Here is a 23,950-nt window from a genome sequence, read left to right as displayed (position 1 = left end):
CCGAGGTCCTCTGCATCTGGAGCTGCCCTTGTGGCAGCCTCTAGGTCAGAGGTGGGAAATGCCCAGCCCACGAGCCATGGAAACCCCATAGACAGGCTTTGAGCTTCAGTCGAGGTGGACGATTCTGTGTGGCCTGTGGATGATGTTACAAATACCCAGATGATCCTTGGCAGGAGAGAGCTTCTCCAGGCTGTTCTAGAGTGGTGTTGGTGCCGTGGGACTAGGAGAGGGACAGAGAGGTCATTGGGCATTGCGCTGAAGACTGTGCTGACCATGAGAGGCAGGAAGGCCCAGGACTCCCACCCCACAGCCTCCCCACGGCATTATGATGGGCTACTCGGAATCCCACCAAGTCTTAATTCTCTGCCCTTTACTTTTTCTTGTCCATTTTGTTCTTGATTGGGGATGTCTCCCTGTTGATTATGATGGGAGGAGGAAGTCCCATTCTAGGCTCAGCCCTTGGTTTATGGTGAGGGTTCTGAGCCTTCCTTTGGCTCTGGAGACGTTGGGTGCTGTGCCGTTTCCTTCTGTCCTGCAAAGAGCCACCCATCCTGGAAAGTGGGAGCTGGAGCAGGGCGACTGACCCAGCAGCCATGGCTGCCTGCTGATGTCCGGCACTGCACTGAAGCAGGTGAGCCCTGAGAAGATGGTAGGCATGTCAGAACCCAGAGCACACAGCCCTTGTAGCGTTGTCTTGCCCTGGGGCCACAGACACATAGCCAGAGTCCACCCTGGGCTAGCGTGGGAAGGGTTGCTCGTAGCGGATGGACAGGTGACTCGGTGCTGTGGGGCAGCCTGGACTGGCTGGCTGTCCCTGGCTGCACCACTCAGGGGCACGGGGGCCTGTTTCCCACAGGTACTTTGAAGGCGGTGTCTCGTCTGTCTACCTCTGGGATCTGGATCACGGCTTTGCCGGAGTGATCCTCATAAAGAAGGCTGGAGACGGATCCAAGAAGATCAAAGGCTGCTGGGATTCCATCCATGTGGTGGAAGTGCAGGTACAGCCCCGTGGAAGCTGGCAGCGGGCTCTGGGTACAGTGTGGCAGCCCAGTGCCTCTTAGTGGGATAGGAGGGCAGTTACTGATAAAAACCCTTGCTAATTCTTCTAAGTTCCCCAAAGCCACTGGATACAGATAAATTAGGACTCTTTGCTTACAAGGTCCCAGACACTTAAAGACACCTCATTACAGATCCAGTCTCTTCAAAACCTCTTGGAGAATGGGCGTCTGGCACAGAACTTAGGTTGCAAGCATAGCACGCAGGGGAGCACGGGGTGCCAGTCCTAGCTCTGCTGGTGCACACCCTGGGAGGCAGCAGGTGACAGCTCAAGTTTTTAAGTCCTTGACACCAATGTGAGAAACCCAGACTAAATTCCCAGCTTCTGTCTTGGGCCTGGTGCCCAGGTAGTTGGTAGTTGAGGAATAGATCTCACCCACTCCATCTTTCTACTTTTCAAATAAAGTGAAAATAATGAAAATATTTAGAGGAGTGTCTCTGTCTGCTTCTGTCTCTTTTCCCTCAATTGAGAGACCAAGGTAGGTTTCCCAGCTGCTGTCTGTCTCCACGTATTTACAGTAGCCTGCACTGGACTGGTCAGAGCCAGGAACTGGGACTCCACCCAGGGCCCCCACTTGGGTGTCGGGGACACAGCCATTAGAGGCGTCACTTGCTACCTGCCAGGGGCGGAGGATTTAGGAATGGAGCCAAGGCGCCATCTAGCTCAAGGCCTTCTGGTTACAAGAGGTGGGCATCCCAGGGGGCGCCCTGGTCACCGTGCCAAAGGGCTACCCCCGGGTCCGTAACAGCGGGAGGGACGTTTCGAATGCTGCTGACTTCAGGGGAGACTTGGAGCTCCCCTCAGCTTGTTGCACCCCGGATTGTGATCTCTCTCATGCTCTCCCCCTAGGAGAAATCCAGTGGTCGCACGGCCCACTACAAGTTAACCTCCACGGTGATGCTGTGGCTGCAGACCAACAAATCCGGCTCGGGTACCATGAACCTCGGGGGCAGCCTGACGAGACAGGTAGCGTCTCTGTTCACAACTGGCCGCCTGTGCCCGTGGGAGATGGCCGCTCGGGGTACTCACCATCCCACCTGGTGTGAAGGCCCGCTCTGAATCTGCCCATGAGTGGGGTGTAGCAGTAGACACCTGCCACCTCCCAGCCTGTGTCTTGCCATAGTGGGTGTGGCTGGGCTGCCTCACTCCTGGGACTGCGCTCCCTTGGCCGGGGAGTTAGAAATGCAGAGATCCCAGCCATGTCCAAGCTGGCCAGCTCAGACTTCTCCTGACATCCGCTTTTGATACTGCTCGAAGCTTTAGCACTGGTGTTAATACCCTTGGCAAGCTCCTTCATCTCGAGTGAGAGCCTTCACCTGTGCCAAGGCAGGGCAACTGGCCATCTGGGATGGGGAGGCCCAGGCCAAGCCCACCAGGCCTGCAAAGGGCCACGCTTCACCACACACAGCCACCGTATTGGCAGCGATGCAGTGGCCTTTATGTCCAGAGGTGGAGCTGTCTCCTCCCGTTTCAGTCATGCCTGCTTTCTAGCACAAGAATTCCTTTTACCATCATAACTTTTTTTTTCAGTAGGATAATTGTACTTTTAGTTGCAGTTGACAGAAAAAATACCCCACAGCAGAAAGGATCCATTTAGTACCTCTTTGAAATAGGTTTGTGTTCCATTGGTGCAAGCCTCATCTGCATGCATTTGAGAAGTAGCCATGCAGAGTTCTGGGCTCAGCATCCTGGAGGCACAAAGCCTCCCCTCCCCACACCGGGTCACACGGGCCAAGGCTGCCCGGGCCCCATCCCTCCTTGCCTGGCCTCTGGCCCTGAGCTTTACAGGGTAGGAGGGGTAGGGCTCTTATCTTCTGGAGACTGGTGACTGGGGAGGGGCAGCCAGCTCTGCCCCGGGCTTCTCCCCTCCCTTCCCCAACTCCTGCCACCTGGGAGAGGGTGGAAAATCCTCACTATTTCCGGAGCCTGCTTCCTGCTTCACTTACTGCTCTGTGCTGTTTATAGCTCCACCCGCTGCACAGTGACCAGGACAAATATTTAATCCTCGGCCTTCCTAATAGTTTAAATCAGAGCTGTCAGCCCAGGGCCAGGGCTTGGTTCCGGCTTGCTGAGCATAGTGGCTGCTGCCAAGGCAAACTCAGGCCTGAGGAGTGGCTGTCCTCAGCACACCCTGTGGGCCCCTCAGCCCTGCTTGCCTCACCTTGGTTGTTGGGGCTTTACCAGGGGAACTTGGTTCTATCTTTGCGCTGACGGCCATCATGTAACCCATTTGAGGTGCATGGGGGCTGGGCCCGCCTCCAGCGTAAGTCACCTGCTGCAGGGATGGGGACGCACATGTTATGAGCAGGGGGCTGTGTCCCAGGTTGAGCCTGGGGGATGAAGAGGTTCTGGCAGGTGGATTACTCCCCGGTGTGGCGGGCAGCTCCCTGGGGAGTGGACACGTTCAGCAAGGAGGAGGCAGGTTAGCAAGAGGCAGAGCTCCCCTTCCTGTGTGCAGTGAGAGGTAAAGCTACGTTTTGATCCTAGGTCTGTCTCCCTCCAAAAGCCCCCTGCTTTCTGCCACACTGCCTTTTTGGTCTTAGCCTGTCTGTCATGCCTGACGCTCAGCAGGTGCTACTGAGCTTCAGAGGGAAATGGAGCACACGGCTCACAGATGCTGCCCTGTAGGTGCCCAACGACCCACTTGCCTCAGCACTGTCCCCAGCAGCTGCCCTGGGCACAGGGTGCTAAGGGCACCTCTCTGCATCTCTCCTGTGGCTGCTGTTGGCTCCTGGAGGTGGTGAGCAGGGCTTACCTGCTGTGTGTTTTCTGAAGGCAGCCCTGCCGGCTGGCCTGGGACACGGGCTGAAGGCTGAGGCTGCTGGAGGGCCTGAGGGCAAAGGGTGGGGTCAGTGGGAGGCAGGTGCTGGCTTGAGGCAGATGATAAGATCAAGAGGTGCCCAGGACAGGAGGGGTTCTGGAGGTGTGCACGTGGTCACGGTGGCCCCAGAACCTCTTGCTGGACTTGGTCCTCATGCAATCCTGGTGGGGCCCAATCTGAGGCTTTTCCAGGCATGCCTCCCCGGCTCACATGTGCTGCTGCAGGAGGGAAAACCGTGTGTCTTAGGCATCATCTTTGAGGGCCCAGCCAGCCTGCAGGCCTGGTGGGGGCTCAGGAGTGGGCAGACGGCACTGCCCAGCCCTGGGTGGTGAGGTGTGCAAGGCCTGGCAGGCGGGAGGTGCCTGTGGTGAGCTGCTCCCGGAGCCCTGCAGGAAGGCTGTGCAGCAAGGCCTCGCGCACTGGGAAGGAAGTGCTGCCAAGACCGCTTCTCCTGTGTGCTGGCACCCGGCTGGGCACAAGCAGGCCTGGAAATGTCTGGAGAGAGGCAAGGCTTCCCATAGGAGAAATGTCCTCCAGATGTTCACTGGGGCTTCCGGAGTCTAAATATTTGCAGTGTTTTGTTGAGTGGGAAGCTCAGGCCCATCTAGAGACCCTGCTGTCTCCTGCCCCCAGTAGGGGGCACCCCAGTGGTCCTAGAGCAGCTCAGTGTCCATAGCAGAGCCTGATAGTAGGTCGTTGCTGGGCATGCCTCCTGCAGCCAGGCTGGGCCCTTGGGTGTGTGTTCATCAGGGGTGCCCCACCCCTTCCTTGTGGATGTGAGGACCAAGGGTCCCTGGGGCATGGCTGTAGGTGGGTCCCCTAGCTTCCGGAGCAGTTTGGTTTGGGTCATTTGGCCGGTGACTAGGGTTGTTGAGAGGGAAAGCTAACATGGAGCTATGCCCCTCACTCTAGAGTTTGGGCCCCGAAGACAGAAGCCCCCAGGTGTGTATGGGCTGCCGCGGGCTTGCCTGGTTAGGTGTACGGGTGGGAAAACAAGTAGAGGGTCCTCCTGGTACAGATCCTGGCCCAGCTGTGTGCCAGCCACAACAGCCTTCAGGTGGCTTCCCTTCCCTGAAACCCACCATAACATCTGTTCTGAAAGAACTTTAAAGTGTGGTGGGTGGAGCACACAGATACACCCCCATCATCACACATGCTGACCATTGTCTTAGCAGTAAGGTTTACTGAGGAGAGAAGTCCAGCACGCTCCACCCATCTGCTGGGGTGGTGGTGGTAGCAGGCTTGGAGTGGAAAAGGGAGTGGTTGTCACTTTGATGTTCATGGGCATTGTCACCACTGCTGTTTTGTGGGGACCTTTAGGGGCCTCCCGGGATTGAGACTCCTCGGGATCATTTGCCAAGGGGTGGGGGGCAGAGAAGCCGGTCACTGCAGCCACCCTTGGCCTCTCCATCTTGTCCAAACGCCTCGAGCTACTGAGGTTCAGAGACTGTGCAAGGCTGCAGTGACCACCCCTCTCTATTAGCTGGGCCCCTCTGGTCGTAGGCATGGTGCCCTGCCACCTGCGGTGTCCCTCTGCAGGATAATGGCCTGCAGGGCCCCGTCCACCCTGCTGGAGCACCCAGTTCTCCGCCGTCTCCCCATCAAGGTGCTCAGACACTGGAAGTGGGTGATATCCAGCTTAACTGGCCAAGCCAGGCGGAGCCCTGCATGAGACTAGCGCCCTGTGGATTGCCACCCTTGCCCAGGGCACAAGGAATGGCTGAGTGCAGTCATGCTGCAATCGCACAGAAGCTGCCAACATAGCCACAACTCCTGCCAGGAGTGGAATGACCCAGAACCCCCTAGAACTTGTGCAGGAACTGCCAGTCATTCCCCGTCTTGCACTTGGTGAGGTTAACGTCTGAGTGAACTCGGAGCCTGCTGTGCATCACACCCGGGGTGTCACAGGCCTGGGGAAGAGGAAGAACAGGGGTGCTGGGGTCTGCCAGGGCTGCACTGACAACTCACCTGTAAGCTTGGCTGAGGCCGAGACGGAGTCAGATGGCTTGGGAGCTGCTGTGGTGCTGGGGGTGCATCTGAGAGCGCCCCTTCTGGGTTCTGTAGTGACCTGTGCATCTCAGTGCCTGCTGCTGGCCACAAGATGCTGACAGCTCTCTCAGTCTCCCCTGGGGCACCCTTGCCAGCATCAGGAACTGCTGGATGATGGCACGAAGTCCCTGGGCCTTCCCCTTCTGAGCTGCAGCTGCAGGGCTGACTTCCTGGCACAGGAAGACTCTCACTGCATAATTGTCTGTTGTCAACTTAGTGTCCCTGTTGCAATGGGAAGTAAGAGTGCCCCTAGTGAGCCCCACTGGCTCCTGTGACCTCGCTAACAGGTGGTTTTTCAGAGCTGCCACAAAGTGGTGGCCTAGGTGTTTCATTTCAGGCTGGCCACTGTCGCCCTCTAGTGTCCTTGTGTCTGGGCGCACCATCGTGTTCCAGGGCCTACTGATTGGCAGCTGGGCTTGCTCGGCCCTGAAAGCTGAGCTGTTGACCATGCTGGACTTCTCACCTAGCTCTGCTTGCCCAGGGGGTCCACAGGTGCCTCCGGGCTGGCTCCGGGTCTTCCTTCCCTGGCCTGAAGAGCAGGTGACAGTTGGCCCCTTGGCAGCCCGTTCCTAGCCTCTGAACACACCCACGCCGCACATCGGCCTGACCTGCTGCTGCTGTTCCTGCCATCTGCTTCTCAGTGACTGGTGTCCACTTCCATTGGTTCAGGTGGGGGCAGGAGTGGGCACACATGCTCAGCCTACAGCCAGCAGCTGCCTCCTTTCCTCCCTGCCTCTCCCTGCAGGACCCGGCACTGTGATTACTGAGCTTGACCAAGCCTGTGCTAGAAGCTCAGCTCACCTCCCCACAGCCCTCTTAATTCCCCCACCCCCAGAGATGCAGGCTCTGAGGTCTCTGGAGTTTGACCTTGGTTCTGCCTCTGGATGACCTTGGGCGGATCTCTCAGTCTGTGTGCCCTCGGGCAGTCCGCCACCCCAGAGACTGCCACTGTCTTCACAGGCACTGTCCCTTTCTGCCCTCCCTGCTGTCAGGACAATAGTGAAACCCACTCCCCTGGAGACAGGACTGGGGCTCCAGCAGGCAGGGCTGTTTAGAACCTGACATTGAAGTTGTCCGGGGCCTCGGTGTCACAGTGCTGCCAGTGGGCACCGGCGGCTTGCTGGTGGAAGTGGCGGTTTGCACCACCGTACTCAGGAGCTCTGGCTGGCTCTGACCTGCAGGAGTGTTCTGTCTTTGCAGATGGAGAAGGATGAGACCGTGAGCGACTGCTCCCCACACATAGCCAATATTGGGCGCCTGGTGGAGGTGAGTGGGCCCTGTGTGGGCACAGCTTGGGGCAGCTCCCTGGAGGCCATGTGACACACAGTTGCTGCTTCCCTGCTCCACTCCTTGACTCCAGCACAGTTCTAGTGTGTGGTACACTCTTGCCCTGGCCTGTGCTTTCCAAAGCCTCTTGAGTGCAGTAGGAACTCAGCTCCACCCTGAAGGCCCCCCCACTTCCCATCGCCAGCCCCTGATGCACTCCCAGGAGGCTCTGCCCGGCCCTTGGCTCTGGGTAGCGCCAGTTGATTGGGTGCCAACTGAGACCTGCGCTTGGAAAGGAAGCAGAGCCCTGGAGCACTGAGGTAGTTCCAGGCCATAGCCCCAAGTCTTGGAGGAAGGGGCGGGGCTCTTGGAGTTCCCCCCACTGTTGGTGGAGCCGGAGGGAAAGCCGAGAGCCAGTGCTGTGGCTCAGGCCCGGCCGCCATGCCCGGGGACAGGCGAGCGCTTGGAACACAGCCGTTGTAGGAAGCAGTGCCCTGGGCTGGGTTGGCTTTGGCTGGCCGGGCCCCGCCACCACTGACTGACCTCCTTCCCAGGACATGGAGAATAAAATCCGGAGTACGCTGAATGAGATCTACTTTGGAAAAACAAAGGACATTGTCAACGGGCTGAGGTAACGCTCCCGTGAGCGCGCGTGGGGACCTGCAGCAGTTTGGCCACTGGGTCATAGAAGAGACCAGGGGCTGAGGTTGGAAAGCATTCGGGGTGCATGGTGGCCTGGGCTGAGACTGGCCTCCGAGTCAGAAGGGTGAGGTATCCCCTGAGCCCTGAGTGTCCACACTCCCCAGCCCCACTGGCCAGGGAGGCTGGTGGTGCCAGGGCAGGGCAAGAGGCCAAGGTCTGAGGCGAATGTTGTGTGTGTGTGGCCAGCCCCTGGTCCGGTCCAAAGGTCCCTCAGGCAGGCTGAACAGCCACGGGGATGCCCACCTGGTGGGTGGGTCTGGGAGCCAGGTTGCAGGCAGTTACCCAGCTATGCGTGCCCTGATTTCCTGCCCCACCTGGGGCAACCTGTGCTGAGTCCCTTTGCTTCCTCTCTCTGGCCTAAGGAGGGAAAGAACCCAGGGACTGCAGTGGCAGACCCCCTGTACTCCTCAGGACCGAGTCCTCTCACCCCACCCACCAGTTTCCCTAACAGAGGCTAGGCACTCGGGCCTCCACAGGGGTGCGAGTGACCCGGGAGAGCACGCCCCCACCAGCTGGGACCTCAGCAGGGGGTCACCCCACACAATCCCACTGCCCAGACCCTGAGAGCCTTTCTGACACCCCAGGAGCAGCCCTGCCCTGGACCCTCGTTCTCCAGGCGCCTGTGCCCACATTCCTCCTGCTTCTCTCACCTCCGACTGCTCTCTGTAGATCTATTGATGCTATCCCTGACAACCAAAAGTTTAAGCAGTTGCAGAGGGAGCTTTCCCAAGTGCTGACCCAGCGCCAGATCTACATCCAGCCTGATAATTGAGCCGATCCAGGTACCCTGCCTGATGGGCATGAAAGCCTCCCACTAAACAAAACTCACCAACCCACCAAGACCCGCCCTCCGGCTGTCTGCGCATCCAGTTAAACCTTCACTAACCCCTGTGCGTTGTAGGCTGCTGAGCGGCCGCATAACACGTCATCTCGGCCGGCCTAACAGACACGTGTGTTCACGTGTGTGGTGTGGTGTGCACTGGGCAAGGGACAGGGTGGGCCGGGCCTGACTTGGTGCCTGGAAGAGCCGTTGCGCCGAGGACTGACATGTCCAGCAGAGGCTGCCTGTGTGCACCTGCCCTGAAGGCCCACAGCCAGGCCTGGGCCCTGCCCTCTGCTCCCCAACCCCCACATGCCTCAGGGGAGACCCTCAGGGTCTTCCCAGCAGCCATTCCCCGGTTGAACCGTGGACTGGGGGAGGGGCAGCTGACTTGGAAGGGGGCACCCCACTCTCCGAGGCTCAGGATGAGTGCAGGGGTGGCTCAGCGATGCCCCTCGGGACCAGCTGCTGCCAGAGTGACTGGGGTGCCTGGGACAGCATCCCTCCCCTCCTGCCTGATGGATGGGGAACTGGCTGGTTTCCCTTGGTAATGGCCAAGGACCTTGACCAGAGTTTGTGATACACACAGATGTAGAAAAGCAATCCACTTCTCAGGAGAGGGCAGCAGGGATCCCGTGGGCTCGCGAGGCCTCCACACCTGGCCCAGAAAGGGCCCGGTGGGGGCACTTAGGGCAACGGCCAGAGCTGCTGCTCAGGCAAGACTGGCACTGCTTGTTGTCATCACAGTACCCACCAGCACATGCAGCGCAGAAACCCGGGGCCAGTGGGGCGCCTCTCTGCCCCATAAACTCAAGGGCCCCGTGCTGCTCACGGCCTTCCAAGTTTAACTCTGTCTCTAACCTGGTTCTGATGCAGAGCTTTGTCCTGTGGGGTGGAGTTGGCTGGACATAGCCCAGGCGCAGCGTGCTGTTGGGGGGTGCCTGTCTCCTGGGAAAGCCAGTTATGCCACCTGTCCATCACATCGGTCCCCAACTATGACAGCTCCGTAGCGTGAGGCTGGGCATGGGCCAGTGGGGCCGCTGTACTACCCTGCCTGGCTCACAGTGGGAAGGCAGCATGTGTCACGGGGTGCCTCGGCCTCTGCACATGGCTCCAAACTTGTCCATGCCTCCCTCCGCAGCTTCCCCCAGGTTCAGTCTGGGTGCCCCTGCCCTGCCCGGCCCCTGTGTGTGTGGCAGGCAGTGTTCTGTGTCCCCTTCCTTTCCATTCTGTGTTTGCTGTTCGCTGGGCAGCTGAGGCCCTCGCTGAGTGTCCTGGCCCCTGCAAGCTCCTCCCCTCTTCCTGAAACTTCTAGGCTGTTAGAAAGCTGGAGGTGAATGGCTAACTTTGTACTGGTTAGCCAGCATGTTGAGGACAGGTGACAGGGACCTGCCAGGGTCCAGGTGCTCATCTGTAGGTTGTACTGTGGCCCCCTGGGACACGCATGCGGGAAGCAGCTGGTAAAGTGTGCAGCACCCACGTGCGTTGGCTGTGTGTGCCTGTCGGAGTGTTCCCTGTCGCATTACCATTGTCCCCCCACCCTCACCCCAACAAGCCCGAGGTTTCCAGCAGGGGGGCTAGGCCTCTTTCCTCTGCCGAGGGGCTTCCTGGGCTGACAGCCAGTGCTGGTGCTCAGGGGCTGGCTTGCAGTTTCTTGGTCCTGGAACATTTGCCAGTGGTGTCCATATGTTCCCCTACCACCCCGTGCCTGCTGGACAAAGGAGTGAGCCTCCTGGGCAGCAGGGGTTCTTAGAGGGTCCCTACTTCTTTGCCCCTGGCCTGAGTCCCCTGCCAGAGACCCAGAGAGCTGGCCCAGGGCACTGTCCCTTGAGCTCACTTGGAATCTCACCTCTGCAGCTGATCAGAGGCTCCGGGTCCCCGGGCTGATGGGTGGGGGGGACACAAGGGCCCAGAACTGCCCCCTCCATGGCACCTCCCACTCAGCCCACTGATGGTGCCTTCTCCGCCCCGCAGGTCTGTGCAGACCTTTGCAGACAAATCAAAACAAGAAGCGCTTAAGAACGACCTGGTGGAGGCTTTGAAGAGGAAGCAGCAGAGTTAAAGCCTGCTCCGCTAACCGGACATGCCGCGCACTCTTTAGGTTCCTTTCCTAGAAAACTTGTTTCTGCTCCCTGTCCCAGTCCCTCCCTCCCCGAAGGTCCCGCCCCACCTCGCACCATCAACAGCACAGCGCCATCTCCCCGAGAATAAAGCCCAGTAAGCGCCCTGCTCCGGCTCCGAGGCCTGCTTCCCACCGTGTCGCTGTCGGACCCTCGGTGTTTGCGCCCACCCGGGCCTGCGTCTTCCTCCCCTGCCCGCCTCCCGCTCTCACAGGCATCTACACGGCCCGCCAGCCCTCCCCGTCCACCTTTTTTGTTACATTGGTGTAAAAAATGTAAAACAAAAATTTTATGAAGTAACTGTGGTGTGTGAGAGACAGAAGGAAACCTGGAGGGCCCGCTCCGCTGGTTGGGAGTTGCCCGCGGTCGTCGGGGCGGGAGGAGGGGGGTGGCCTCCGCTGTCCTGCACAGGCCCGGCCCTGTCCCCTGGAGACCACGGCCCCGGGGACGGGGCGGGGCTGCTGTTCTGGCCAGGTGCTTTTCTGTCAATTTTTACGGAATGCAAAAGGAGTTTTTTGTTTTATTTTGTTTTTTTTGTAAAGCTTAACAAAAAATATCTACATCTTATACTTGAGCCTCCATACTTAAAAAAAAAAAGAAAAAAAAGAACAAAAAAATTAAATAAAAAGAAACTGGGATGCAGTTAGCACTGGCTTCGCTGTGTTCTTTCTCGCCCGCCTCCCCTTCTAGGCTGGTACTGCCTCCTAGGTCGCTGCATGGAGGAGCCCTGGAGACCCCCTCTCACCTCACCCTCAGAAAAGCTTAAGACCACCTGAAGCCTCACCAGCTGGGTGTGTGGTGAGCTGCAGGCTCCCCACTCCTGCCCGAGGCCTATCTTTTCTCCCTCCACACGAATGCCCGGCCTGAAGGTCCTGGTGCTGCCCAGGACCCAGCCCTCGCTGCAGCCTCCAGTTCCAGGTCACCCTGTGGGTGCTGGCTGCTGACTCCTGGCTGAGGTGAGCCCCCCACCTCCGTGCAGTCCAGAGCCTGTGGTGGGAGCCTGGCATGGGAGACTCTGCCCTCTGGCCCTTTTGGCCCTGGGCAACTACAGGAGGCTGGCGTGAGGCTGGGCCTTACTCTGGGCACCCTGTCATGCTGGAAGTTTTGACTGCTGTGTGCCAAGCCTGGCTTCATTCTGCCTTCTGGAATCCTCAGGAGCCATCACTGCTGCTTTTTTTGGTGTAAGACTAAGACAGCATGTAAAGAGTCATGGTCTGGCCACTGCCCAGCCCCCTATGAGGCCTGGGGGCTGGCAGGTCCCTGGAGCACCCCAAGAAGGAAAGGGAGGCCAGGGAGGTGGCACAGAAGAATGAGGTGGGGTGGAGGGTGTCCTTGGTCCCATGAGCAGCAGGGGAGGCAGCCTCGGGGGAGGGCCCGCATGGTTGCACCAAGGCCCTTCCGCTGCCTGACCACTGAGCCTCTGGGCTCCACGCTGGGTTCTGCTAGCCCAGCTCAAAGATCCCACTTGCACGCCCAGCCCTGAGACAAGGGCCGAGCAGCGGCTGGAGGCCCCGGCCACCCCCCTGAAGGTGCTCTGAGAGCCACTTTCCCTGCACCCATCCCTGGTTCCCCTCACAGCCTGCCCTTGTGGCTTGTCAGCGCCTGGGAACCTGGGGTAACCAGCAGCAGAGTGGGCCAGCACTCTGCAGCACACCCTGGCCAGGCCAGGCCGAGCAGGCGGGTGGCTAGGACCAGAGCCTGCTCTGGGCAGACTCCTGCTGCCCCCAGGAGTCCCTGAGTGGCCACCACCTCTGTGCCTAAGGCACACAGCCTGTTGGGGCCCAGGCTAAGCCCTGCCCTACTCTGCACCTCCCCTTCCTCCTGTCTGTGCCACACCATCTTTCCCTTACCCATCTCCCCCATTCATCCTGCTGGCCTGCCACCTCCTCCAGGAAGGCCTCCCCTAATTGCCTCCAACTGCAAAACCAATGTTGCCAACCTAGGGGCTCAGCTCCGTTAACCTCACAACTATATGTGACCCTCACTAAGGGCTGGGAAAGCTTTCTTCTGCTGAGGGCTGTTTGCATCTAACATCACCTGCAGGCCGTGCAAAATCAGCAACTTAAAAATGAGCCTGCTGTAGATTTATTGAATTTCAGCCTCTACCTGTGGCTGCCATGGCAGGGCCAGACCAGGTGATTCCGTGGGCCCTGGAGTAGCCCCAAGCCGGATGCTCCCTCTCACGGGACGTCTGAAGTGGCAGTGCTGTCATCCCGTCGCACAGACTCTATGACCAGCACCTCAGGCCAGGGACACCACAAAGCCTCGGGGCAGGACCAAGAGCCACCCTCCACTACCCTGTGCTCCCGCCTCAACACTATTCCCGCTGCTGCGTCCCCCGACTCGGCTGAAGCCTGCCACTGGCGGGGCCCAGGCACACGCACTGCAGAGCCTCTGGCCTTGGCAGAACGTGCCCTTTGCACTTGGCTTGCCGTGGGGGTCTGGCCTGTGCTGTCCCAGGCGCCCAGGGGGAGGGATGAGAGCAGCAGCCTGGCCAGGAGGCCCCACAGATGAGGTGGGCTCAGGTCATTGGGTAGCTGCCAGGGCCTCCAGGGTGCCCAGGCACAGTGAGGTAGGTGGGCATGAGGAACAGCGACACTGGCTCCTGGGAAGTGTGTTGTGGGGAGCAGGTTGGCAGGGGCCGGGGGCTTCCTCACTCCTAGAAGTCCGCCCAGTCCCCAGAGGAGGCTGGGCAGAGCCATTGGGGCTGCAACAGCACCCACACCTCTCCCTTCGTGGGTGTGGGTCGTGGAGGTCTCGGTCATCCTTGTCTCAGCCTGGGACTGGTCAGCTAGAGAGCAAGGGCTCCCGCTCGGCGGTGGTGCAGGCGGTGGGTACTGCGTGGTTCCTGTACACCAGGAACTGGACAGAGATCTGAGGGTCCAGGTTAAGGTCGAAGCTGGCAGGCAGGGTTAGATACACCGCTGGGGACACGGGCTAGCCCTGCAGAGCTGCTTCCTCTTCCCTTGTGGGAAAGGGCCCCTTTGCTCTTGCTGCGCCTCTGATGACCAGCCCTGGCCAACCCTACACAGAGCCCCGTCTCCCTCAGGCAGCCTTGCTGGACCCTGGCCTAGGGTCTTTGCTTCCTTCTGCAACAGCCTGGGCTTCCCCAGCGGCCCGCAACCAACAGGCTGCCCTTGCCTTGGCCTAACATCAGCTTCAGGCTGAGTTAAACATCTGGAACCACTTCCCCCACCCTGGAAAAAGGCCCCTGCAGCACGTGGGGCTACTGCAGTGAGGGGAGTGGGTCATCCCCTGCACCCACTCTGCTTCCCCCACCCCCGGGGCCAGGGCCTTCTGTAGATGAGGGAGGGCTCCACTGTTGTGGCTCACAGTAGGGCCAGGGCCTGGCTGGGTGGCTGGCACACAGGAGGAATGGGGAGGAAGAGGAGGAGGGATGGATGCGTGCGTGGCAGGGAGCAGGGAGGGGAAGTAAAGGAATGCCCAGCAAGGCTGCCGAGCCCCGCCCACCCCACAGACCAGGAAGGATACCACGGTGTCGAGCAGCAGCACCCCGAGGCTGCCCACGAGCCAGGGCAGGTGGTGCAGCAGATAGCTGCCCTCGCTCTCACCCATGTCAGGATTCTTGAGCAGTACGCTCAGCCCATACAGCGTGTTCCCCAGCATCACCAAGGCGAAGAGAGAGTAGGAGATGCCCTGGGTGGACTTCCGTAGGAACTGGGGGGAGGCAGTGGGAGGCATCACTCTGGATGCTCCATGTGCCGCCCACTTCCCCTGTGCCCACTGTGAATCCTCGGGACCCAGCTGTCTGTGTGCCTGGGCCCACCTTCACTCAGGCTCTCTTGCCCAGGGCCCACCCAGGTCTACAGGTGCAGCAGTGCCCACTTTCCAGCCTTCCCAAGGACTTTTTGCATCTGCCTCCTCCCACCCCTGGTATCTTCCCATCTCCTCACTGCTCAACTGTGGGCTCTTCCTCCTGACCTCTGCCCATCTTCCCTTGGGCCCCTCTGTGGCGGGCATCACCAGGGCCACGTGCCAGAGGCACAAATAGAGGCTCAGAGGGCTGGAGTCAGCTGCTCAAGCCCAGGCCAAGGGTGGTCCCAGACTTTCTGGACAGACTCCCATCTGCTCCCAGCCCCTCCTGCCCCCAGCCCCAGCTCACGTTGGTGCGGATCTGGGGCAGCCGGGACAGCAGGTAGAGCACGCTGGAGATGGAGCCAATCACAAAGCCGATGACCTCCTGCTGGGTGAAGGGCTGGGGGCCAACGAGGGTGAGTCTCCAGCCCACTTGAACCCCAAGAGGCCATGCCAAGAAGGGTCCTGGGGATGAGCCGACCCCCACCCCATACTACCACCACCAACACCCCTCACCCTAATGTGTGGCTCCACAGACAGGAGTGTCCGTCCCTGGAAGCCCCCCGTCGGGGCAGCCACTGGGCCAGCGCTGCTCAGCAACGGCACAGCACACACCGCCCCCGCGACCAACAGGAGCACAGAATTGATGGGGGTGGACACTGGACAGGGCAGTGGGAGCCAGGTTAGGGGTGTGAGTGGCAGCAGGCAGCTTGGGGTGGGAGCCCTGGCCCTGCCCCTCAGTGCCGTGTGACCTCCCATCGGTGAGCTAGCCTCCCTGGGCATGAACGCCTCCACCACAGAAGGGCTAGAAGAACTTCCCCCTCCTGAGGCTGGCTTTGTAGGATAGCAGGCACTGCTGCCTGTGATGCCAGCATCCCATAATGGGTACCAGCTCACGTCCCAGCTGCACCACTTCCGATACAGCTCCCTGTTAATGAGCCTGGGAAAGGCAGTGGGAGAGGGCCTGAGGCTTTGGGCCCCTGCATCTATGTGGCAGACCCAGAGAAGCTCCTAGCTCCTGGCTTTGAGCTGACCCAACCCTGGCTGTCGCAGGCATTTGGGGGAATAAACCAGTAGATGGGTGACAGCCACTCTCTCTCTCTCCCTCCATCTCTGTAACTGTGCCTTTAAAATGAACATATAAACCTTTAAACAAAGAAGAAGCCCTCTCCCAGGGTTGGACAGGGGAAGCAGTGAGGTTGGTCAGCAGGGGTCACCCAAGGCAGCAAGACCAGAGCAGCCCAGCCCCGCTTGGAGGCCTCTGCAGTGGCTGTGGCTGAGCCGACCGTGTCTATCGCCCCTTCTGAACTCACAGCCTTGGCTCACAGCCCCAGCCCCAGCCCCCAGTGCAGGACCAGCGTTACTCACACCCAGGGGAACGGTTCTTGAACTTGTAATAGAAGTACAGTGTCAGCATCACCAGGTCCGCTGAGACATAATACACAGCTGTGTATGTCTGCAAGAGGAGCAGGCCCGGCACTGGTCACCCCAGCTGCTGACCTTGACCCAGTCACCCCTGATAAGTCCCCCAGGCCTGGTGCCAGCCTGCCCGGGAGCAGACCCCTGGCTGTCCCTTTCGCACACAGCACTTCTGTGCCCATGAGTGCCAGCCCTGCCTGCCCAAGGGGACAATACTTCCTTTTTTCTCCCAGAGCTGACAGCTTGAACACCTAGTCAAGGTCTTGGTGCCTCAGGGGTCTCGTGCCTTGACGTGCTGTTGTCGCACAGCACACATGGCAGGCAGAAGCCCCCCTCTGCAGTATGGGGGCCTCACGAGATGCAAGGCCTTGGCTGGCAGCATCCAGCGCCTCTGCCAGGCCCTGCTGGGCAGCCCAATCCCACTTCCCCGCCTGGGGACCAGCGCACCTGCAGAGGCAGCTGGTTGGCGAGGAAGGAGCCGATGAGGTTGCAGGAGTCTCCGCCGATCCAGCCCAGGAGGAACCACAGGGACAGGGCCTGGTCCATGTTGCCGGTCTTGCAGGCCTTGATGAACTGGCTGTGGAAAAGCAGCGGAGTATGCCCAGAGCCCAGGGCTGTGCCCTGCCCGACGCAGACCACAGGGTGGACGGGACAGCTGCAGCCCTCCCTTCATCCTTGGGAGGATTTTGACTGCAGGAAATCCCTTCTTTTTCAATCATTATTTTTAAAGAAAGATTTTCTTTGAAACGCAGGGAGAGAGAGATCGTGTATCTACTGGTTCACTCCAGAAATAGTCACGGCAGCCAGGGCTGAGCCAGGCTGCAACCAGAAGCCAGGAATTCCATCCAAGTCCCCCATGGGGGGCGCGGGACCCAGCTGGCCTTCCCAGGTGCATTAGCAGGGAGCCAGATCAGAAGCAGAACAGCATTGCTATAGGATGCAGGCAGTGGCTTAACCCCGGCCCCAGGGGAATCCCTCCTGACCCTCATCCCAGTGTTCCGTGGCTGTGCCTTATCCCTTGGGTTCCAGCGCCTGATGGGGTCTCCAGGTTTATACAGCATTGTGGGGCTTAGACTCAGCCCAAGCTTTGCGCCACTTCACAGGGTCCCTGGTTTCTTTCCTCCGTGGCTAGGGTGGGGGTGTGGAAGGAAGGACAACACAGCAGGCCCAAGGCCCGGCTTTTTTGGGCCACAAACCAGCAGACAACACCTCTCTCCTCCTGTATCTCAAATAAATGGGTTTTTTTGCTTTTTTTTTTAAAGCAGATGGAGGATCTAGTACCATGGGATAGTAGGTAGAGCTGCTACCTCCAGCACCAGTATCCCTTAGAGCACCAGTTTGAGTCCCAGCTGCTCCACTTCTGATCCAGCTCCCTGCTGATGGCCTGGGAAAGCAGCAGAGGATGGCCCAGGTCCTATGGGTCCCTGCACCTATGTGGGAACCCGGGGGAAAGTTCCAGGCTCCCAGCTTCAGCCTGCCCAGCTCCTGCCATTGCAGCCATTTGGGGAGTAAACCAGCAGAAGGAAGACTTCTCTTTTTCTCTCCTTCAGCCTGCCAATTAGATAAATAAATCTGAAAAAAATTAAAAAGTAGACATAAACTAAATAGCACCTTATCCCACCAACCACCCAAATCATACACAGAACACTGGCCCTGCTCCCTCCACAGTGTCCCCATGCCCACTTCTCTCCCAGCCCACTTTTCCCGGAGTCTGCCTCCCCCTAGGGAGTCTTTCTCAATCACAGTCAGACACCCCCAGGCTGCACAACTGCTTGCTCTTCCTGGTAGGCGGGGCAGGCGGGGCAGGCGGGGCAGGCGGGGCAGGCGGGGTAGGCGGGGCAGGCGGGGCAGGCGGGGCAGGCGGGGCAGGTGGAGGCGCCTCCTCTCCAGCTTGTTTCAGGAAGCACCAGTTCCTCCCCAGGGCGGCATCTCCTTCCTCCTTCGTGACCTTCCCCACCCCAGTCACCCACCCTGGACTCAAGCTTCCTGAGGGCAGGGCAGGGCAGGGTGGCCCACACCGCCAGGCCCTAAACTCCAGTGCCCTCTCTCTGCAACCTGCAGCAAAGTGACTTGCTCCCACCCAGGAGGGGCCCAGCCCTGGGGGCAGTGTGCGCTCTCCCAGGCCTCTGGCAGGCAGGGAATGCCCCAGCCAGCTCTCTGTCCCTTGGCCTCCAGCACTCCCCCAGCCCTGTGAGGTGGGGGAGTTTGCCCTCCTCCCTCCCCCAGCCTCCAGCATGACCTCCCCCAGGGCCCACATGATATCCACATGCAGAAGAATGCAATCAAATCCAACAAATTAGACACCAAACCTAGAAATGTCTGCACTTTAAGGGAAATGGTGGTGGGCATCCGGTGCAGAGGCTAAGACCCCACTTGGGACCCCCACATCCCATCTCGAGGTGTCGGGGTTCAGTGCTTGGCTCCACTCCGGATACCCGCTTCCTGCTAATGCACACCCTGGGAGGCCGCAGGTGGTAGCTCAATGTTTTTGAGTTCTCACCATCTGTGTGGGAAACCCAGCTTGCCGACTGAGGTCTAGGTTCCTGGCTTCAGCCTGGCTCAGCCCAGCTGTTGTAGGCATTCGGAAGTCAATCAGTGGGTGAAAACTAACTCTCACTCACTCTCTCTCTCTCTCTCTGCCTTCCCAATAAAATCAGTAACTTTTTGGAGAGTCGGTGAGCCAGCAGTATGGCACAGCACACTAAGCAGTGCTGACATCTCACATCCGAGCACCCCTTGGAGTCCAGCAGCTCTGCTTCCCATCCAGCTAACAGCTAATGCACCTGGGAAAGCAGTGGGGGACAGCCCCAGGGCCTGGGCCCCTGCACCCATGTGGGAGACGTAGATGAAGTTCCTGACTCCTGGCTTTGTCCTCACCATTTGGACAGTGAACCAGTGCTTAGAGAACCTCTCCCCCTCTAACTGCAGATCAAGTAACTAAAAACATATTTTTTAAAATAAGTAAAAGCAGACAGGAGATCCAAAGAAGACAGGTGGCCAGTTTGCACACAAAGAGCTGCCTAGCTTCACCACCTGGCAGGAAAATGAGAAGCAAAACCATGCAGACGCCACACCCAGGAGGATGGCTGTCATGCGAAAGGACACACAGTGACAAGCATCGTGGAGAACCTGGGACACATACTGCTGGTGGCAATGTCCATGGGTGTGGCCGCTTTAGAATCAGGCAAATCCTCCAAAGATGGGACACAGAGTTGTCCTGTGATGCAGTGAATCCAGTCCCAGGGATGCACTCAGATGCACAGGGCCCCATGGAACCTTGTCCCTGAGTGTGCCCAGCAGCCCGGAGTCTCACGGGTGCAGAGTGAAAACTGCCAGGTGGCCCTCAGGAGATGATGGGTGGAGGGATTATTATGCAACCCCCAAAAGGACAGGCAAGCTGGAAGCACCACAGCAGACAGAGCATGAAGATATCATGTTAAGCCGAAGCAGCGGGTCAGAAAAGGCCAGGCCGTTCCCATCACACACTGAGTCCGCGGACATGATGACGAGACGGAACAGCAAGCACTGGCACACGAGGCTGGGGGGCAATGAGGGCCGGGCGCTGTGGGGCGCAGGCTTCCCTCAGGGGTGACGACAATGTTCTGGTCCCACAGCCTGCAGACAGAACTGTCGACAGCTTTCAGACCACGGGTGCACAGGTACAGAGGCCCTGAGTTGGGCACTCTGCACACACACCCCTGTGCCAGCCTCACAGTAGTTCCTCTGGGGTGGGGAACAATCGTATCCCATTTTATAGATGAGAAAACTGAGGGTACACAGCAGCCAAGTGACATGCTCAGGCGGGAACTAGTGGGTGGGCAGAGCCGAGTGTGGCCGCTTTGTGATGTTACACAGTGTGTATGTTTCCTTGTTTGCTAATCACAGCAGGGGCCATTGTTTCGGCCTCCACTGCCACACAGTCCGAGCCTGGGGTTCGTGGGCCGTGGCTGGTGCCCACATCTTTTATTAGCTGTGCAACCTACAGCGTGTTAGTGAAGCTCTCTGAGTTTCAGTTCCCTTACCTGTGAAATAGGGATAGTAACTTTATGTCACAAGGTTGTGACGCGCATTAAATGAGGGGAGAAAGCGGGAGGTCCGGCAGGTGCAGAAGCAGGTGCAAAGGGCCACACAGTGCAACCAACTTTACCAGCCCTGTATCAGCATGGCTCACACAGGGCGGGACCACCTCCCAGCCATGCCTGGAGCTCCCCCCGCCCGGCCCGCCCCCAGCCCTGCCCAGCTCTACTCACGGGAAGGTGGAAGCCGAGAAGCAGAGGATGGAGATCAAACCCAGGCCCACGCTGGCCTCATCCCAGCCGTCGTAGGCACACTCACCAAACACATCCCAGATCCACTGGCGGGAGCCGTTGGGGCAGCTGGAGAAGTTGCTTGGGCTCAGTTTCCTCCAGACCATGGCGGTGGCCTGGGAGCTCCTAGCCCAGGAGGGGGAGTGGCACAGGGGGCTCTGAAGGGACACAGAAAGGAGGCCTTCAGGCCTGGATGACTTGGCTCAGGCCCTGCTGCAGCCCCCAACACAGCCCCCGGCCCATGCAGCTGCAGGCAGCTTTTAAGAATGCGGAGGAAAACAGCATATTCCAGCCTGATGCATGTGCAGGGGAGTGGGATCTGCAGCCAGGGAGGTGCCTTCAACTCCCAGCATTACCACTCGCTGGTGCCACAACTGGCCTCGCCATATCTAGGCTCTCTCATCTGTCCAGTGGGCAGCCACAACACTGCCTTCCTCCCCTCCCTGCCACTGTCCGGGTTACTGAGATCACAGAGTGTGGGCCTGGGTCCTCGCTGCTACCTTTTGCTAGGGCAACTGCACACTTGGACTACTTCCTGTAGCTGACTTGTGCCGTTCTGAGGAGGCCAGGCCCATCAACGACAGGATCTCAGGCAAAGCAGTGCTGCAGGGGTCTGGTGTTGCAGCACAACACTTTAAGCCACTGCTTGCAACAGCAACATTTCATATCAGAGTGCTGGGGTTTGAGTCCCAGGTGCTCTGCTCCTGGTCCAGATCCCTGCTAATAAACACAGCTGGGAAGGCACTAGAAGATGGCCCAGGTACTGGACCCCTGCTACCTATGTAGGACATCAGGACAGACTTCCAGGCTCCCAGCCCAGCCTGGCCACTGGGGAGTGAATCGGGATGGAAGAGATCACTCTCTCCTTAAAGACTTATTTCTTTGAAAGGCAGCATTAGAGAGAAAGATCTTCCACCTGCTTGTTCACTCCCCCAATGGCCACACAGCCAGAACTGAGCTGATCTGAAGTCAGGAGCTTCTTCCAGGTCTCCCACATGGGTGCAGGGGCGCAAGACTTGGGCCATCCTCTCCTGCTTTCCCAGGTTATAAAGCAGGGAGCTGGATCAGAAGTGGAGCAGCTGGGACTTGAACTGGTGCCTATATGGGATGCCTGTGCCACAGGCAGATCAGGCTGCTGTACCACCGCAGTGGCTCCATCTATCATTCTGTGTTTCAAATAAAGGGCTGCCCACACATTAGTCCTGTCGGGGCAGGGGTGCACCTGCGGCTGAGATTCAAACTCAGAATGTTCGAGTCTACGTCCTCCCAGGAGATCATGCGGCATATCTGATGCTGCTATCTCCTCAACGAAGATGGAACAGCTCTCGGCAGCATCACTTGGTGGCTGGGTACCCTGAACAAGAGTACAGCAGGCACTGCCTGTGTGACAATGCTAGAGAAGGGACAGAAAGTGGGGCCTGGCTGGAACCACCTCTGTGGGTGACAGTCCCCAGCAAGGTGCCATGACCCCCGCCCTCAACTGGGTGAGGACCCTGAGCCTGGAGCAGAAGCCATCTGCCAGAGCTTGGAAGCAAAGGACTCCTACCCTGGGCACAGTCCTGAAGATGCAGGCGCACACATCTCCTGGGAGTGTGGAGGGAAGACTGCCCAGCTTCTAGCGGAGGGAAAGGTGGGTTTCCCTTTTTCTCACCAGACTGAGAGGGGCTTCCTCGCCAGGCGGGGGCTCTAGCCAGCCTCCTTAGCAAGGACCAACGCAAATTGCTTTGCTCTGGAAACCAGAGCCTCAGGCCCACGGTGACCCATGTGGGGAGAGATCCCCTCACACTGAAAGCAAGGCACTCCGTCCATGGTCTGTTCTGTTCACTACCGTACCCAGCACAGTGGGGACAGCACACTCGATCACAAAGCCATATAAACTTGCCACCCTCGCCGCTTACCAGCCACGCAACGTATGATGGCCATTTTACAGAGGAGGCTAAACAGCTGTGGACAGGTGGAGAACGCTGCCTGCACCTGCTGGTGAAGCGACACTGACTCCCAAGGTGGCCATGCTGACTAAAGTTCATGCAAACAGCTCCCAGCAGGTGTTTGACAGCACAGGCTGGGGGGCCTGAGGCAGTACAGGCTGGCTGTGATTGTTCTTGGGCATCCAGAATCTGAGCCGCCCCCGCCCCCTTCTGGCCAGCCTTGGGGCCTGGGTCTCTCTTGTTCTCTGAAGGCCAGGGAGGAAAGCAGGTGGATGTTAAGAAGCAGCCTCACAGGTCTCTGACCTGGACAGACCTAGGGGCAGCTTAGAGCGCAGGATGCATGGAGGCACAGCCCCACTCAATGTGCCCATCCCTGGGGAAGCCAGGCACGGGTCCCCCCTCCTGAGCCAACAGCGCTGTCCAGGAGCAGCACAGCAGAGCCGTGTGTCCACTGTGTGGGGTGTCATGGGGCCCCCCTTGGAGGCACCTGCTCCGAATTCAGGGTCCGTGTTCCTGGCGGTGGTGCGGGGAGTGTGGGTTTATGCGGCATCTCTTGCCTCGCCCAACCTCCTCTCCCAGACCCTGGCTAAGGGAGACAAGTGCCCCCTGAGTCTCCAGGGTTAAGTCCAAATTCCCTAAGGCAAGGCCCAGGGGCTTCCAAAACTGCCAGTTCAATGTAGATAGAGGAGCGACAGGGAAGAGAAAGTAGGGAGGAAGGAGGAAGGAGAGAGGGCGGCAGGCGGGGAGGAAGGGGACAGAAGGACAGAAGAGAGGATATGAGCTTGGGAGGCTTAGGGTGGAGGAGAAAGCCCTGTGGGGTGAGCCTGCCAGGTGTCTCACGGTCTGGAAGTGGGGGGCAGGGTGTGAGCACCCAATCCAGAAAGGTGAGAGGTAGGGATGGATGCAGGGGCCCATCTCTTAAACTGTCTGAAGAGGATTAAAGGGGTGCCCAGGCCAGGCCAAGCCCATTTGTCAGCCCACTCCCGCTGAGGACCCCGCAGGTCCCCCTGCCTATGGCAGCTTGCACGGAGCGTTCCGATGCTCCCCCTCCAAGCCCGCGGCGCCCCCCCCAGACGCTGGGACGGCTGCCCTAACGCGGCGACGCGTGCAAGGCGACCCGCGTCCCTGCTCCCGGCTCAGAGGCCACCCGACGCCCAGGCGGTGGTGACTCAGGCCGTGTGGGCCGCCAGGCGGCTGGGATAATGACAGGGCGGCCCTGGGGCCGGCGCCGCCGGGGAGGCCCCTCGCCTCGCAGGGCCCGGAGAAAACAAGGCCATTGCAAAGCAGGGGCTCGTCGGCCAGGACCCTACGGCCTCAAGAGCCCAGCCGAGCGCCCTCGAGGTGGGTGGGGAGCAGCGGGGACACGGGCCATCCAATCCCGCCCCGGGGCCTCCCCGTCCCAGCGTCGGGCGCCACCAGGGAGGCGCGGGAGCCCGGGACCTCACAGGGGCCGCTAGGGCAGCAGGGCAGCCCCAGGGGTGCTCGCCGCCAGCCCCGGGCCCGTCTCACCTCCTCGCAGACACCCGCCGCCGGGGTCGCCTTCTGGGTTCAGCTCGTGCTCTGGGTCAGCTGACCCCGGGAGCGCGCGGCTCCGCCTCCCGCGCCGCGAGCTTGCCCACGCCCCCTAAACTGCCGCGTTGCTCCG

The 23,950-nt window shown here is 59.5% G+C and overlaps 2 protein-coding genes across 7 annotated transcripts in view; one reads left to right on the top strand and one right to left on the bottom strand.

Moving 5' to 3' along the window:
• The window catches only part of CAPZB (capping actin protein of muscle Z-line subunit beta), a 98,073-nt gene extending 87,129 nt beyond the window's left edge, over positions 1-10,944 (top strand). For 3 of the 5 annotated variants that reach the window (XM_004592306.4, XM_004592304.3, XM_058676062.1), the window contains 5 exons: positions 857-998; positions 1,907-2,023; positions 7,128-7,193; positions 7,748-7,824; positions 10,690-10,944. In XM_004592306.4, the coding sequence (XP_004592363.1) occupies positions 857-998; positions 1,907-2,023; positions 7,128-7,193; positions 7,748-7,824; positions 10,690-10,777 (490 nt within the window). In that variant the 3' untranslated portion in view covers positions 10,778-10,944. Of the gene's footprint in view, positions 1-856; positions 999-1,906; positions 2,024-7,127; positions 7,194-7,747; positions 7,825-8,564; positions 8,678-10,689 lie in introns of all 5 variants that reach the window. The other 2 variants (XM_004592305.4, XM_058676066.1) reach the window with 1 other exon arrangement.
• Positions 10,945-12,904: 1,960 nt separating this feature from the next.
• On the bottom strand, positions 12,905-23,919 carry SLC66A1 (solute carrier family 66 member 1). 2 transcript variants are annotated; one of them, XM_004592418.2, is made up of 8 exons: positions 23,815-23,919; positions 20,321-20,535; positions 16,518-16,647; positions 16,020-16,107; positions 15,168-15,310; positions 14,959-15,051; positions 14,328-14,513; positions 12,905-13,709 (listed from the first exon to the last, which is right to left on the bottom strand). In XM_004592418.2, exons 2-8 carry the CDS (start codon positions 20,482-20,484, stop codon positions 13,623-13,625), a joined length of 891 nt encoding a protein of 296 aa, XP_004592475.2. In that variant the 5' UTR covers positions 20,485-20,535; positions 23,815-23,919; the 3' UTR covers positions 12,905-13,622. The 2 variants fall into 2 exon arrangements, with proteins under 2 accessions (XP_004592475.2, XP_058532037.1); XM_058676054.1 differs by lacking the exon at positions 23,815-23,919 and having other exon boundaries at positions 20,406-20,537.
• Between the last annotated feature and the right edge of the window lie 31 nt (positions 23,920-23,950).

The sequence above is a fragment of the Ochotona princeps genome, chromosome 2 (assembly GCF_030435755.1).
Source record: "Ochotona princeps isolate mOchPri1 chromosome 2, mOchPri1.hap1, whole genome shotgun sequence".
NCBI lineage: Eukaryota > Metazoa > Chordata > Mammalia > Lagomorpha > Ochotonidae > Ochotona > Ochotona princeps.
This window is presented reverse-complemented; position numbering and strand designations above follow the sequence as displayed.